The 15,913-nt window shown below is 42.7% G+C and overlaps 1 protein-coding gene across 2 annotated transcripts in view; it reads right to left on the bottom strand.

Moving 5' to 3' along the window:
- Nucleotides 1-2,527: 2,527 nt before the first annotated feature.
- Nucleotides 2,528-15,913, bottom strand: part of cfap418 (cilia and flagella associated protein 418) — a 42,651-nt gene continuing 29,265 nt past the window's right edge. For both annotated transcript variants that reach the window (XM_063042569.1, XM_063042560.1), the window contains exons 5-6: nt 15,565-15,660; nt 2,528-4,099 (exon numbers count right to left, since the gene is read on the bottom strand). In XM_063042569.1, coding sequence (XP_062898639.1) covers nt 3,946-4,099; nt 15,565-15,660 — 250 coding nt within the window. In that variant the 3' untranslated portion in view covers nt 2,528-3,945. The remainder of the gene's footprint in view (nt 4,100-15,564; nt 15,661-15,913) is intronic.

The raw sequence follows: 15,913 nt of genomic DNA on the forward strand, positions 1-15,913 counted from the left end.
GATAACTGACTCCAGCAGTTTCCCCACCACCAACGTTAGGCTAACCGGTCTATAATTCCCCGGTTTCTCTCTCCCTCCTTTTTTAAAAAGTGGGGTTACATTAGCCACCCTCCAATCCTCAGGAACTAGTCCAGAATCTAACGAGTTTTGAAAAATTATCACTAATGCATCCACTATTTCTTGGGCTACTTCCTTAAGCACTCTAGGATGCAGACCATCTGGCCCTAGGGATTTATCTGCCTTCAATCCCTTCAATTTACCTAACACCACTTCCCTACTAACATGTATTTCCCTGAGTTCCTCCATCTCACTAGACCCTCTGTCCCCTACTATTTTCGGAAGATTATTTATGTCCTCCTTAGTGAAGACAGAACCAAAGTAATTATTCAATTGGTCTGCCATGTCCTTGCTCCCCATAATCAATTCACCTGTTTCTGTCTGCAGGGGACCTACATTTGTCTTTATCAGTCTTTTCCTTTTTACATATCTATAAAAGCTTTTACAGTCCGTTTTTATGTTCCCTGCCAGTTTTCTCTCATAATCTTTTTTCCCCTTCCTAATTAAGCCCTTTGTCCTCCTCTGCTGAACTCTGAATTTCTCCCAGTCCTCAGGTGAGCCACTTTCTCTGGCTAATTTGTATGCTTCTTCTTTGGAATTGATACTATCCCTAATTTCTCTTGTCAGCCACGGGTGCACTACCTTCCTTGATTTATTCTTTTGCCAAACTGGGATGAACAATTGTTGTAGTTCATCCATGCAACCTTTAAATGCTTGCCATTGCATATCCACCGTCAATCCTTTAAGTGTCATTTGCCAGTCTATCTTAGCTAATTCACGTCTCATACCTTCAAAGTTACCCCTCTTTAAGTTCAGAACCTTTGTTTCTGAAGTAACTATGTCACTCTCCATCTTAATGAAGAATTCCACCATATTATGGTCACTCTTACCCAAGGGGCCTCTCACGACAAGATCGCTAATTAACCCTTCCTCATTGCTCAAAACCCAGTCCAGAATAGCCTGCTCTCTAGTTGGTTCCTCGACATGTTGGTTCAAAAAACCATCCCGCATACATTCCAAGAAATCCTCTTCCTCAGCACCTTTACCAATTTGGTTCACCCAATCTACATGTAGATTGAAGTCACCCATTATAACTGCTGTTCCTTTATTGCACACATTTCTAATTTCCTGTTTAATACCATCTCCCACCTCACTACTACTGTTAGGTGGCCTGTACACAACTCCCACCAGCGTCTTCTGCCCCTTAGTGTTACGCAGCTCTACCCATATCGATTCCACATCCTCCCGGCTTATGTCCTTCCTTTCTATTGCGTTAATCTCTTCTTTAACCAGCAACGCCACCCCACCTCCCCTTCCTTCATGTCTATCCCTCCTGAATATTGAATATCCCTGAACGTTGAGCTCCCATCCCTGGTCACCCTGGAGCCATGTCTCTGTGATCCCAACTATATCATAATCATTAATAACAATCTGCACTTTCAATTCATCCACCTTATTACGAATGCTCCTTGCATTGACACATAAAGCCTTCAGGCGCTCTTTTACAACTCTCTTAGCCCTTATACAATTATGTTGAAAAGTGGCCCTTTTTAATGCTTGCCCTGGATTTGTTGGCCTGTCACTTTTACTTTTCTCCTTTGTACTTTTTGCTTCTACCCTCACTTTACACCCCTCTGTCTCTCTGCACTGGTTCCCATCCCTCTGTTATTATTAATATTATTATTAATATAGTATTAATGGTAAGACTCTTGGCAGTGTGAAGGATCAGAGGGATCTTGGGGTCCGAGTCCATAACACACATAAAGCTGCTATGCAGGTTGACTCTGTGGTTAAGAAGGCATACGGTGCATTGGCCTTCATCAATCGTGGGATTGAGTTTAAGAGCCGAGAGGTAATGTTGCAGCTCTATAGGACCTGGTCAGACCCCACTTGGAGTACTGTGCTCAGTTCTGGTCACCTCACTACAGGAAGGATGTGGAAGCCATAGAAAGGGTGCAGAGGAGATCTACAAGGATGTTGCCTGGATTGGGAAGCATGCCTTATGAGTGAACTTGGCCTTTTCTCCTTGGAGCGACGGAGGATGAGAGGTGATCTGATACAGGGTATAAGATGATCAGAGCATTGATCGTGTGGATAGTCAGAGGCTTTTTCCTGGGGCTGAAATTGTTGCCACAAGAGGACACAGGTTTAAGGTGCTGGGGAGTAGGTACAGAGGAGATGTCAGGGGTAAGTTTTTTTACTCAGACAGTGGTGAGTGCGTGGAATGGGTTGCCTGTAACTGTGGTGGAGGCGGATACAATAGGGTCTTTTAAGAGACTTCTGGATAGGTACATGGAGTTTAGAAAAATATAGGGCTATATGTAAGCCTAGTAATTTCTAAGGTAGGGACATGTTCAGCACAACTTCGTGGGCCGAAGGGCCTGTATTGTGCTGTAAGTTTTCTATGTTTCTGTGATTAAAGACATATAGCTGAACAGAAAAAAATAAATTATAACAGCAGTTACTTGCCAAAATTCAACTTTATTTACATACTTGACCAAATACATAGCAGGGAACATAACGAAAAATGAAAAACTATCAAACAAGTTATATAAACTAGAACATAAAATGGAACTCCCGCACTTCTTTATCCAGTGTTTAAGAATTTTGATGCCAGAGGTTCTAATCCAGAATATTTAATAAACTCAATAAATCTCTTCCTGACTGAAGAATGGTGATTTTAAAAACATTTTCTCTTTCCCTGTGGAACACTGTTTTAAACTTAAGCTTGCCAATTTGAGTAATTCCCCAAAATCATAAATGTACTCTTGGGGTTGACTACAGCTTTTTACCATTACAATGGCTGTATAATATTCAGCAAATCCAATCCATCGGAGGAAATCCATCTCCAATGTTCCAAACAAATTGCTCGTTCCTTATTGCATTATAGAACAGACAGTGAGTCACTGGATTAAACTGTCGCAGTCCTTGTGGTGAAGACAACTTCCACCATGATCAACCATGAAAAATTACATAAACATCCCATAATCTTCAATCATTAAAGGCAACGTTAGTAGATCTTGTAGTAAAGGGATTAAATGCAGAATGACATGAATTCAATTGAAAATTTTATTTAAAGACTCGGCGTGGAATGGGCCCTTCGAGCCCTACCTCCAACAAACCATTGATTTAACCCCGGCAATTTACAATGACCAATTAACCTACTAAGTGCTATGACTTTGGACTGTGGGAGGAAACCGGAGAACCGGGAGAGGAAACCCACACGCACACGTGAAGGAACATACAGACTTGTATGCAGAGGACGCTAGAATTGAACTGCAAACTCTGATGCCCTGAGCTGTAAAATGGTGTTGTGCTAATTGCTATGCTACTGTGGCATTTTCAATTACGTCTCCATGATGTCAGTTTTATTTCACTTTCTGGCACGAAACAGGGTCAATTCTAGTTTTGCATGACAAGATATATCACAATGGTTTGACTGTAAAATTGATATTGAGCAGTTTAGCTTGACTCCATCTAGCCAAAGAGCCACTCCCGAACATCAAACATTGGGAAAAACTGAATTCTGCTAAAACTGCTGTAGCTTGTCTTGTGTTTAGTAAAAATTCTGTATATGTGGTATTACCTCCAAGCCCAGCTGTGAAAAGAGGGGTGTTGGGGTGTTGGACAAAGAGGCTAGCAACCCCACCCTGTAAAAACCCAGAGCCACAGAAACGCCAACAGAAGCTCCAAAGACCTCTTCCCTGGGAGAGGAAGGCTCTTCGATGAACTACACCTGCAGACAACGTGAAGGAATGGCCCAGGGCAGGGAACTCTGGTGAGTTGCTGTCTGCTGCTTATGCCCCAGTATTACTTCAGGTAATGCATTGGAACAGTCTCCACAATATCAGTCTGCTGGAGAATGGGCAAGACCAACGCAGATGAGCCTTAATGTTTGCCACAGACCCATCGAAGTTGTTGCTCTTCCTTGAGGTCAGTCAGGTTCTGGATGGATCTCCAGCTACACTGGCAGGCATAAGCTCGCACACCTCTCTTACGTAACGCCTTTGTTTTCAGTTTATTTATGTCAGGTATGTTGTTTCTGTTGGCGAAAGTTAACAATGGGTGAATTCGACCCATCTATTCATCATCAGTTTATTATTACGTCAACTTTATCCATAGTTTTTTAAAATCACTAGAGCTAGTGATTAAATTCTGGAAGTTATTGATTCAGCCAGCACTCACATTTGAGTTTTGTTGGAATTTCCTAGTATAATTTACATAGCTGCTACCTTTGGGAAGGAGGTACAGGAGTCATTGGTGCCACAACACCATTAGGCTCCTAAACCAGCGTGGATAACTTCACTCACCTCAGCACTGAACTGATTCCACAACTTAAAGACTCACTTTCAAGAAGACTACAATTCATGTTCTCAGTATTATTTATTTACTTACTGTTTTTATATTATTGTTTGCACGGTTTGTCTTCTTTTGCACATTGGTTGGTTGTCAATCTTCGTTTATGTATAGTTTTTCATAAATTCTATTGTATTTCTTATTTATTTTCCCACCTACAGCATGATACAGGACCTTCGGCCCACAAAGCTGTGCCGAACATGTTCTTACTTTAGAAATTACTTCGGGTTATCCATAGCCCTCTATTTTTCTAATAATATATTCTTATTTTTATATATAATATATTATTTTTATTTTTTATATACACACATATATAAAAATTTTAATAAAAATTACTTTCAGATATTGAAGTGAATGTGTTTAAAAATTTCTTAAGTATTTTATGAGAATGTTACTAGTAAATTACTGCACCTTCTCTAATGCCTCCTTATTATAGGAAGGATATGGAAGCTTTAGAGAGGGTGCAGAGAAGATTTACTCGATTAGAGAGCATATCTTATGTGGAGATGTTGTGTGAGCTATGGCTTTTCTTTTTGAAGTGTAGAAGGGTGAGAGGTGACAAGATGATAAGAGGCATCGATTGAGAGGACAGCAAAAGACTTCTTCCCAAGGCAGAAATGGCCAATTTTAAGGTGATTGGAGGAAAGCATAGGGGGACTGTCAGAGGTAAGATTTTTTTATGCAGAGAATGGTAGGTGTATGGAACACGCTAACCTGCGTGGGCATATGGCCAAGTGGTTAAGGCATTCGACTAGCGACCTGAAGGTCATGAGTTTGAGCCCCAGCCGAGGGAACGTGTTGTGTCCTTGAGCAAGGCACTTAATCACACAATGCTCTGCGACGACACTGGTGCCAGGCTGTATGGGTCCTAATGCCCTTCCCTTGGACAACATTGGTGTCGTGGAGAGGGGAGACTTGCAGCATGGGCAACTGCTGGTCTTCCATACAACCTTGCCCAGGCCTGCACCCTGGAGAGTGAAGACTTTCCAGGCGCAGATCCATGGTCTCGCAAGACTAACAGATGCTTTTTTTTAAACCAGGATGGATGGAAAGGCAGACTCAGGGCTATCTAAGAGACTGGTGATCCTCCTCTGGACCCTCTCCAATGACAGCACGTCCTTTCTTAGATAAGAGGCCCCAAACTGCTCACAATACTCGAGCGTGGTCTAGCAAATGCCTTACAAAGCCTCAACAGCACACGTTTGCTTTTGTACTCTAGTCCTCTCAAAATAAATGCTAGTATTGCATTAGCTTTCCTTACCACTGACTCAAGCTGCAAACGAACCTTTAGGAAATCCTGCATGAGGACTCCCAAGCACCTCCGCACCTCTGATTTTTTAAAATTTTCTTCCCACTGAGAAATTAGTCCATGCCATTATTCATTCTGCCAAAGTGCATGATCATGCACTTCCTTATATGATATACTGACTGTCACTTCTTTGCCCATTCCCCGTCTATGTCCTTCTGCAGGGATAAGGATGAAGCTAGCCAATAAGTGGATACATAGAAACATAGAAAACCTACAGCACAATACAGGCCCTTCGGACCACAAAGCTGTGCCAAACATGTCCCTACCTTAGAATTTCCTAGGCTTTACCCATAGCCCTCTCTTTTTCTAAGCTCCACGTAGCCACCCAGGAGTCTCTTTAAAGACCCTATCGTTTCTGCCTCCATCACTGCCACAGGCAGCCCATTCCATGCACTCACCACTCACTGCGTTAAAAACTTACCCCTGACATCTCCACTGTACCTACTTCCAAGCACCTTAAAAATATGCCCTCTCCTGCTAGCCATTTTAACCCTGGGGAAAAGCCTCTGACTATCCACACAATCAATGCCTCTCATTATCTTGTACACCTCTATCAGGTCACCTCTCATCTTCCGTTGCTCCAAGGAGAAAGGTCCGAGTTCACTCAACCTATTCTCATAAGACATGCTCCCCAATCCAGGCAACATCCTTGTAAATCTCCTCTGCACCCTTTCTATGGTTTCCAAGTCCTTCCTGTAGTGAGGCGACCAGAACTGAGCACAGTACTCCAAGTGGGGTCTGACCAGGGTCCTATATTGCTGCAACATTACATCTCGGCTCTTAAACTCAGTTCCACAATTGATGAAGGCCAATGCACCCTATGCCTTCTTAACCACAGAGTCGACCTGCGTAGCAGCTTTGAGTGTCCTATGGACTCAGACCCCAAGATCCCTCTGATCCTCCACGCTGCCAAGAGTCTTACCATTAATGCTATATTTTGCCATCATATTTGGCCTACCAAAATGAACCACTTCACACTTATCTGGGTTGAACTCCATCTGCCACTTCTCAGCCCAGTTTTGCATCCTGTCAGTGTCCCGCAGTAACCTCTGACAGCCCTCCACACTATCCACAGCACCACCAACCTTTGTGTCATCAGCAAATTTACTAACCCATCCCTCCACTTTCTCATCCAGGTCATTTATAAAAATCACAAAGAGTAAGGGTCCCAGAACAGATCCCTGAGGCACACCACTGGTCACCAGCCTCCATGGAGAATATGACCTGCCAACAACCACTCTTTGCCTTCTGTGGGCAAGCCAGTTCTGGATCCACAAAGCAAGGTCCCTTTGGATCCCATGCCTCCTTACTTTCTCAATAAGCCTTGCATGGGGTACTCTATCAAATGCCTTGCTGAAATCCATATACACTACATCTACTGCTCTAACTCAATCAATGTGTTTAGTCACATCCTCAAAAAAATCATCCAGGCTCGTAAGGCACAACCTGCCTTTGACAAAGCCATGCTGACTATTCCTAATCATATTATGCCTCTCCAAATGTTCATAAGTCCGGCCTCTCAGGATCTTCTCCATCAACTTACCAACCACTAGGTTTTTTCTGATATAAAAAGAGTAAAAGAGAGGACCACTGGAAAAGGATGCTGGACAGGTAGTAATGAGGGACATAGAAATGGTGAACAAACTTAAGTATTTTACATCAGTCTTCACTATGGAAGACACTAGCAGTATGCCAGAAATTCAAGAGTCGGGGGCAGAAGAGAGCATTGTTGCTTTTACTAAGGAAAAGCTTGGGAAGCTGATAAGCCTGAAGATAGATAAGCACCTATACCTGATGGACTACAGCCCAGGGGTTTTTAAGAGGTAGCTGAAGAGATTGTGAAGGTGTCAGCAATGAGCTTTCAAGAATCACTAGATTCTGGAATGCTTCCTAAGCACTGGAAAATTGCAAATGTCACTCTACTCTTTAAGAGAAAATGGCAGAAGAAAGGAAATTTTTGGCCAGTTAGCCTGACTTCAGTGGTTGGGAAGATGTTGGGGCCTATTATTAAGGATGAGACTTGGAGGCAATGAGAAAATTAAGGGTAGTCAGCATAGCTCTGTGCATGGTAAGTCGTGTCCAACCAATCCTACGGTGTTTTTAAGTAAGTTAACAGGAAAGTTCATGAAGGCAAGGCAGTGAATGTTGTCTACATGGACTTTAGCAAGGCATTTGACAAGGTCCTGCATGGGAGATTGGCAAGATTGTTCACGCATTAGTCATTCAAGATAAGGTAGTAAATTGGATTAGACATTGGCTTTGTGGGAGAAGCCAGAGAGTGGTAGTAAAGGCATAAATTACATGTATCAGTGTCACAATGGAATAAAGGGAATTACAGAGGCATGAGAGAAGAGGTTGCCCAGGTGGATTGGAGGGGGATATTGGCAGGGATGACAGCAGAGCAGAGATGGCTGAAGTTTCTAGGAATAGTTAAGAAGGCGCAGGGCAGGTCCCACAGAGGAGAAAGTTCTCAAATGGCAGGGGTAGGCAACCATGGCTGACAAAGGAAGTTAAGGACTACATAAAAGCCAAGGAAAGGGCATATAAAGTAGCAAAAGTGAGTGGGAAGTTGGATGATTGGGAAACTTTTAAAATCCAATAAAAGGCAACTAAAAAAACTATAAAAAAGGAGAAGATGAAATATGAGGACAGACTAGCCAATAATATAAAGCAGGATATCAAATGTTTTTTCAGTTATATAAAGAGCAAAAGGGAGGTGAGAGTTGATATTGAACCTCTGGAAAATGATGCTGGTGAGGTAGTAACGGGGGACAAAGAAATAGCAGATGAACTTAATGGGTACTTTGCATTTGTCTTCACTGTGGAAGACACTAGCAGTGTGCCAGAGGTCTGTGAGTGTCAGGGAGCAGGTGAGAGTGCCATTGCTATTACAAAGGAAAAAGCGCTAACAAACTGAAAGGTCGTAAGGTGGATAAGTCACTTGGAACAGATGAACTACATCCCAGAGTCCTGAGAGAGGTTGCTGAAGAGATAACAGATGCATTGGTCATGATCTTTCAAAAATCACTTGATCCTGGCATGCTCCTGGATGACTGGAAAATTGCAAATGTCACTCCACTGTTTAAGAAGGGAGGAAGGCAAAAGAAAGAAAATTATAGGCCAGTTAGTCTGACCTCAGTGGTTGGGAATATGTTGGAGTCTATTATTAAGGATAAAGTTTTGAGGTACTTGGAGACTAATGATAAAATAAGTCAGTCAGCGTGGTTTCTGTAAAGGTAAATCCTGCCTGGCAAATCAGTTAAGAGTTTTTATGGGAATTAACAAGCAGGGTCGACAAAGGAGAGGTAGTGGATGTCATTTACTTGGATTTTCAGAAGGTGTTTGATAAGGTTCCACACAAGATAAAATCCTATGACATTACAGGAAAGATACTGGCATGGATAACAGAATGGCTGACAGGCGGGAGGCAGTGAGTGGGAATATAAGGTACCTTTTCTGGTTGGCTGCTGGTGACTAGTGGTGTTCCTCAGGGGTCAGTATTGGGACCACTGCTTTTCACATAGTTTGTCAATGATTCGGATAATGGAATTGATGGCTTTGTGGCAATGCTTGTGGACGATGCAAAGATAGGTGGAGGGGTAGGTAGTGCTGAGGAAGCAATGTGATTGCAGGACTTAGACAAATTGGAAGAATGGGCAAAAAAGTGGCAGATGAAATACAGTGTTGGGAAATGTATGATAATGCATTTTAGTAAAAGGAACAATAGTGTGGACTATTATCTAAATGGAGAGAAGGTTCAAACATCAGAAGTAAAGAGGGACTTAGGAGTCCTTATGGAAGACTCCCAGATGTTAATTTACAGGTTGAGTCTGTGGTAAAGAAGGCAAATGCAGTGTTGGCATTTATTTCACGGGGAATAGACTATAACTGCAAGTAGATAATGCTGAGCCTTTATAAGACACTAGTCAGGCCGCACTTGAAGTATTGTCAACAGTTTTGGGCCCCATATCTCAGAAAGGATGTGTTGTCTTTGGAGAGAGCCCAGAGGTTGTTCACAATCATGATTCTGGGAATGAAGGGGTTAACATATGAGGACCATTTGTCAGCTTTGGGCAGGTACTCCATCCACCATCCACCCTATCTAGGCCTTTCAACATTCCGTAGGTTTCAATGAGATTCCCACTCCCACCCCCACCCCCCACATTCTTCTAAATTCCAGAGTTTGAGTTGAGTGAACTCGGCCTTTTCTCCTTGGAGCGACGGAGGATGAGAGGTGACCTGATAGAGACGTATAAGCTGATGAGAGGCATTGATCGTGTGGATAGTCAGAGGCTTTTTCCCTGGGCTGAAATGGTTGCCACAAGAGAACACGGGTTTAAGGTGCTGGGGTGTAGGTACAGAGGAGATGTCAGGGGTACGTTTTTTTACTCAGAGAGTGGTGAGTGCGTGGAATGGGCTGCCGGCAACAGTGGTGAAGATGGATACGATAGGGTCTTTTAAGAGACTTTTGGAATAAGTACACGGAGTTTAGAAAAATAGAGGGCTATAGGTAAGCCTACTAATTTCTAAGGTAGGGACATATTTGCCACAACTTTGTGGGCCGAAGGCCTGTATTGTGCTGTAGGTTTTCTATGTTTCTGTGTTAAGATGGGGTGACTGGCAGGAGGTAAAAGTGGAAATAAAGGGGGCCTTTTCTGGTTGGCTGTTGGTGACTAGTGATGTTTCACAGGGATCTGTGTTGGGGCCGCTTCTTTTCACATTGCAGTCACTTATTTGGAAGAAGGAATTGAAGGCTTTCTGGCCAGGTTTGACAGATACGTATACAGGTGGAGGGGGAGGTGGTATTGAGGAAACAGGTTGCCTCATCCTCCCTTAGAATACTTCTTCATCTTTGGGATGCATCTTTCCTGTGCCGGCTGTATTTCTGCCATAAATGCCAGCCATTGTCGTTCTGTCGTTGTCCTTACTAGTGTCCCCTGCCAATCAACTTTGGCCAACTCCACTCTCATAGCTCTGTAATTCCCTTTACTCCACTATAATACTAATACATTCGATTTTATCTTCTCCTTCTCAATCTGCACGGTGAATTCTATATTTTGATTACTGCCTCCTAAGGGTTCTTGTACCCTAAGCTTCCATATTAAATCTGGAGGCAGTGACTGAAGGGACTTATTTGAGCAGGATGGTGTTCCACATGGATCTGTGTTGGGAACTCTTGTTTGTGATGTATATAAATGACTTAGAACCATAGAACCATAGAAACTACAGCACAGAAACAGGCCCTTTGGCCCTTTTTGGCTGTGCCGAACCATTTTCTGCCTAGTCCCACTGACCTGCACACGGACCATATCCCTCCATACACCTCCCATCCATGTATCTGTCCAATTTATTCTTAAATGTTAAAAAAGAACCCGCATTTACCAGCTCGTCTGGCAGCTCATTCCATACTCCCACCACTCTCTGTGTGAAGAAGCCCCCCCTAATGTTCCCTTTAAACTTTTCCCCCCTCACCCTTAACCCATGTCCTCTGGTTTTTTTCTCCCCTTGCCTCAGTGGAAAAAGCCTGCTTGCATTCACTCTATCTATACCCATCATAATTTTATATACCTCTATCAAATCTCCCCTCATTCTTCTATGCTCCAGGGAATAAAGTCCTAACCTATTCAACCTTTCTCTGTAACTGAGTTTTTCAAGTCCCGGCAACATCCTTGTAAAGCTTCTCTGCACTCTTTCAACCTTATTTATATCCTTCCTGTAATTTGGTGACCAAAACTGAACACAATACTCCAGATTCGGCCTCACCAATGCCTTATACAACCTCATCATAACATTCCAGCTCTTATACTCAATACTTCGATTAATAAAGGCCAATGTACCAAAAGCTCTCTTTACGACCCTATCTACCTGTGACTACACTTATAAGGAATTTTGTATCTGTATTCCCAGATCCCTCTGTTCCACTGCACTCCTCAGTGCCTTACCATTAACCCTGTATGTTCTACGTTGGTTTGTCCTTCCAACGTGCACTACCTCACACTTGTCAGTATTAAACTCCATCTGCCATTTTTCAGCCCATTTTTCCAGCTGGTCCAAGTCCCTCTGCAGGCTCTGAAAACCTTCCTCACTGTCTACTGCACCTCCAATCTTTGTATCATCAGCAAACTTGCTGATCCAATTTACCACATTACCATCCAGATCATTGATATAGATGACAAATAACAATGGACCCAGCACTGATCCCTGTGGCACACCACTAGTCACAGGCCTCCACTCAGAGAAGCAATTTTCTACCACCACTCTCTGGCTTCTTCCATCGAGCCAATGTCCAATCCAATTTACCACCTCTCCATGTGTACCTAGCGACTGAATTTTCCTAACTAACCTCCCATGCGGGACCTTGTCAAAGGCCTTACTGAAGTCCATGTAGACAATATCCACTGCCTTCCCTTCATCCACTTTCCTGGTAACCTCCTCGAAAAACTCCAACAGATTGGTCAAACATGACCTACCACGCACAAAGCCATGTTGACTCTCCCTTATAAGCCCCTGTCTATCCAAATGCTTGTAGATTCTGTCTCTTAGTACTCCCTCCAATAACTTACCTACTACTGACGTTAAACTCACCGGCCTATAATTTCCCGGATTACTTTTCGATCCTTTTTTAAACAACGGAACAAAATGAGCCACCCTCCAATCCTCCGGCACTTCACCCATAGACAGCGACATTTTAAATATTTCTGCCAGGGCCCCCGCAATTTCAACACTAGTCTCCTTCAAGGTCCGAGGGAACACCCTGTCAGGTCCCGGGGATTTATCCACTTTAATTTTCCTCAAGACAGCAAACACCTCCTCCTTTACAATCTGTACAGTTTCCATGGTCTCACTACTTGATTCCCTCAATTCCATAGATTTCATGCCAGCTTCCTTAGTAAATACAGACGCAAAAAACCTATTTAAGATCTCCCCCATTTCCTTTGGTTCCGCACAAAGCCGACCACTCTGATCTTCAAGAGGACCAATTTTATCCCTTACAATCCTTTTGCTCTTAATATACTTGTAAAAGCTCTTTGGATTATCCTTCACTTTGACTGCCAAGGCAACCTCATGTCTTCTTTTCGCCCTCCTGATTTCTTTCTTAAGTATTTTCTTGCACTTCTTATACTCCTCAAGCACCTGATTTACCCCGTTTCCTATACATTTCATACAACTCCCTCTTCTTCTTTATCAGAGTTGCAATATCCCTTGAGAACCAAGGTTCCTTATTCCTATTCAATTTGCCTTTAATCCTGACAGGAACATACAAACTCTGCACTCTCAAAATTTCCCCTTTGAAGGCTTCCCACCTACCAATCACATCTTTGCCAGAGAACAACCTGTCCCAATCCATGCTTTTTAGATCCTTTCTCATGGATGAAAATGTAGATGGGTGGGTTAGTAAGTTTGCGGATGATAATGAGATTGGTAGATTTGTGGATAGCGTAGAATACTGGCAAAGAACACAGCGCAATATACATCAGTTGCAATATGGGCAGAGAAATGGCAGATGGAGTTTAATCCAAATAAATATGAGGTGTTGCACTTTGGTAAGGCAAATCCAAGGAGACAGTACACTGTTAAGAGCAAGATCCTTAACAGTGTTGCTGGGCAGAGAGATCTTGGGATCCAAGTTCATAGTTCCTTGAAAGTGGATACACAGGTTGATAAGGTGGTTAAGAAGGCTTATAGAATGCTTGCTTAAATTAGTTGAGACACTGAGATCAAAAGTCAAAAAGGTTATGTACAACTTTATAAAACTCTGGATCAGCCACATCTGGAGTATTGCATACAGTTCTGGTTACCCCACCATAGGAAAGATGTTGAGGCTTTGGAAGGTGTGCAAAAGAAGTTTACCAGGATGCTGCCTGGTTAAGAGGGTTATGTGATGAGAGGCTGGATAAACTTGGGTTATTTTCTCTGGAGTGGAGGCCAAGAAGAGACCTGATAGAGGTTTATAAGATTATGAGAGGCATAGATAGAGTGGTCAGGAGAATCTGTTTCCCAGGGTTGAAACGTCTAATACCAGAGGGAATGCCATGAAGATGACAGAGGGTTCAAGGGGGATGTGAGGGTTAAGTTTTTTACTCAGAGTCGTAAGTGCCTAGAATGTGCTGCCTGGTATGGTGATGGAGGAAAATACATTAGAGGCTTTTAAGAGATATTTGGATAGGCACATGGATGCAAGGAAGATGGACGGACATGGACATGGTGTAGGTAAGAGGGATTAGTGCTTGGGTGTTTTTGATTTGCTTTTTAGCTGATTCAGCAAAACACTGTAGACCAAATGGCCTGTTCCTGTGCTGTAATCCAGAATTACCTTTCCCACAGTGGGCTCAATAACAAGATGCTCTAAAAAGCTATCTCATAGGCATTCTACAAATTTCCTCTCTTGGGATCAAGAACCAACCGTGTTTTTAGTGGTGAATCTGTGGAATTTGTTGCCACAGGCAGCTGTGGAGGCCTAGTCTGTATGTATATTTAAAGCAGAGGTTGATGGATTCTTGATTGGTCAGGGCATGAAGGGGTGTGGAGGAAGGCAGGAGATTGGGGCTGAGAGGAAACGTGGATCAACCATGACGAAATGGTGGAGCAGACTCGATGGGCCAAATGCCCTAATTCTGCTCCTACGTCTTATGGATTTTCCCAATCTATCTGCATATTGAAATCCCTCATGATTATCACAAAATCATGCTTTTTACATGCCTTTTCCATGTCCTGTTGTAACTTGTATCCCACATTCTGGCTACTGTTCGGATGCCTGTATATAGCTCCCATCAAGATTTTTTTTACCCTTGCAGTTTCTTAACTCTACCCAGAAGGAATTTTACATCTGATCCTAATGTCACCTCTTTCTAAGGATTTAATTTAATTTTTTACCAACAGAACCACCTCACCCTCTCTGCCTACCTGCCTACTTTCTATACCAGGGGGGTATTCTTGGAACGTTAAGCTCCCAACTATGATCTTTCAGGCCCGGCTCAAGAGATGCCCACCATATCATACCTGCCAATCTCTAAATGGACCACAAGCTCATCTACCTTATTCCAGTTCCCATCCCCTGCCAAATTAGTTTAAACCCCCCAGCGGCTCTAGCAAACCTGCCCGCAAGGATATTGGTCCCCTGAGGTTCAGGTGTGACTTGTCCCTTTTGTACAGATCACAAAAATCAGTCGAATATTTATTTGCAGAACAAGGATTAGCATAGATTTTGGGGCATAGGAAATCATTACAATGTCAGACTTTGGCTGGAAATTCTCAGTTACAACTGGATTATCTGCACATGATTGGATTGGCTTTATTTGTCTTTGAAGCATCCAGTGAAATGTGCTGAATCAGAATCAGGTTTATTATCTCCAGCATATGACGTGAAATTTGTTAACTTAGCAGCAGCAGTTCAATGCAATACATCATATAGAAGAAAAAAAAACAAAATAAAATAATAAAAAAAATAAATAAATGAATTACAGTATACGTATATTGAATGGATTAAAAATCATGCCAAAAACCCCCCAGAAATACCATGTATTAAAAAAAAGTGAGGTAGTGTCCAAGGGGTCAATGTCTATTTAGGAATCGGATGGCAGAGGATGTGCCGGTGGGGCAGCCCACAAGTGTTGCCATGCTTCGAGTGTCTATGTAGCATGCCCACAACTCACTAACTCCACCCCGTACATCTTTAGAATATGGGAGGAGACCAGAGCACCCAGAGGAAACCCAAGCAGTCGCAGGGAGAACGAAGAAACTCCTTACAATCAGTGGCAAGGATTGAATCCCAGTTTTACAGCTGGCACTATAAAGCATTATGCTAACTGCTACGCTACCGTGCCGCCCACGTCCAAATATACCTGAAAAAAAGGTAGTCACACGACTTGCTCCATTCATAGTTATCAAGTATTACCACCCTGAAGTCACAGGTAGTACAGCGGAGTTGGTCACAGGTTCTGTAAATAAAAAAGTCTTTAGAAATTACGCATTCAAAGTAATTATAATCAATCACAAGGGATTGCACAATTCACATTGAACCATTAGTCTATCTGACCATTTATTGCATTTTACTCTTCAGTTTAAAAAAATCTTAAGATGCTTTTGGAAATTTTTACTTAATTATACAGTGTGGAATAGGCCCTTCTGTCCCTTCATTCCACGCCATCCTAGCAACCTCTGACTACCCCAATTTAATCCTAACCTAATCAC

Source organism: Mobula hypostoma, chromosome 1 (assembly GCF_963921235.1).
Source record: "Mobula hypostoma chromosome 1, sMobHyp1.1, whole genome shotgun sequence".
In the NCBI taxonomy this organism is placed as follows: Eukaryota; Metazoa; Chordata; class Chondrichthyes; order Myliobatiformes; family Myliobatidae; genus Mobula; species Mobula hypostoma.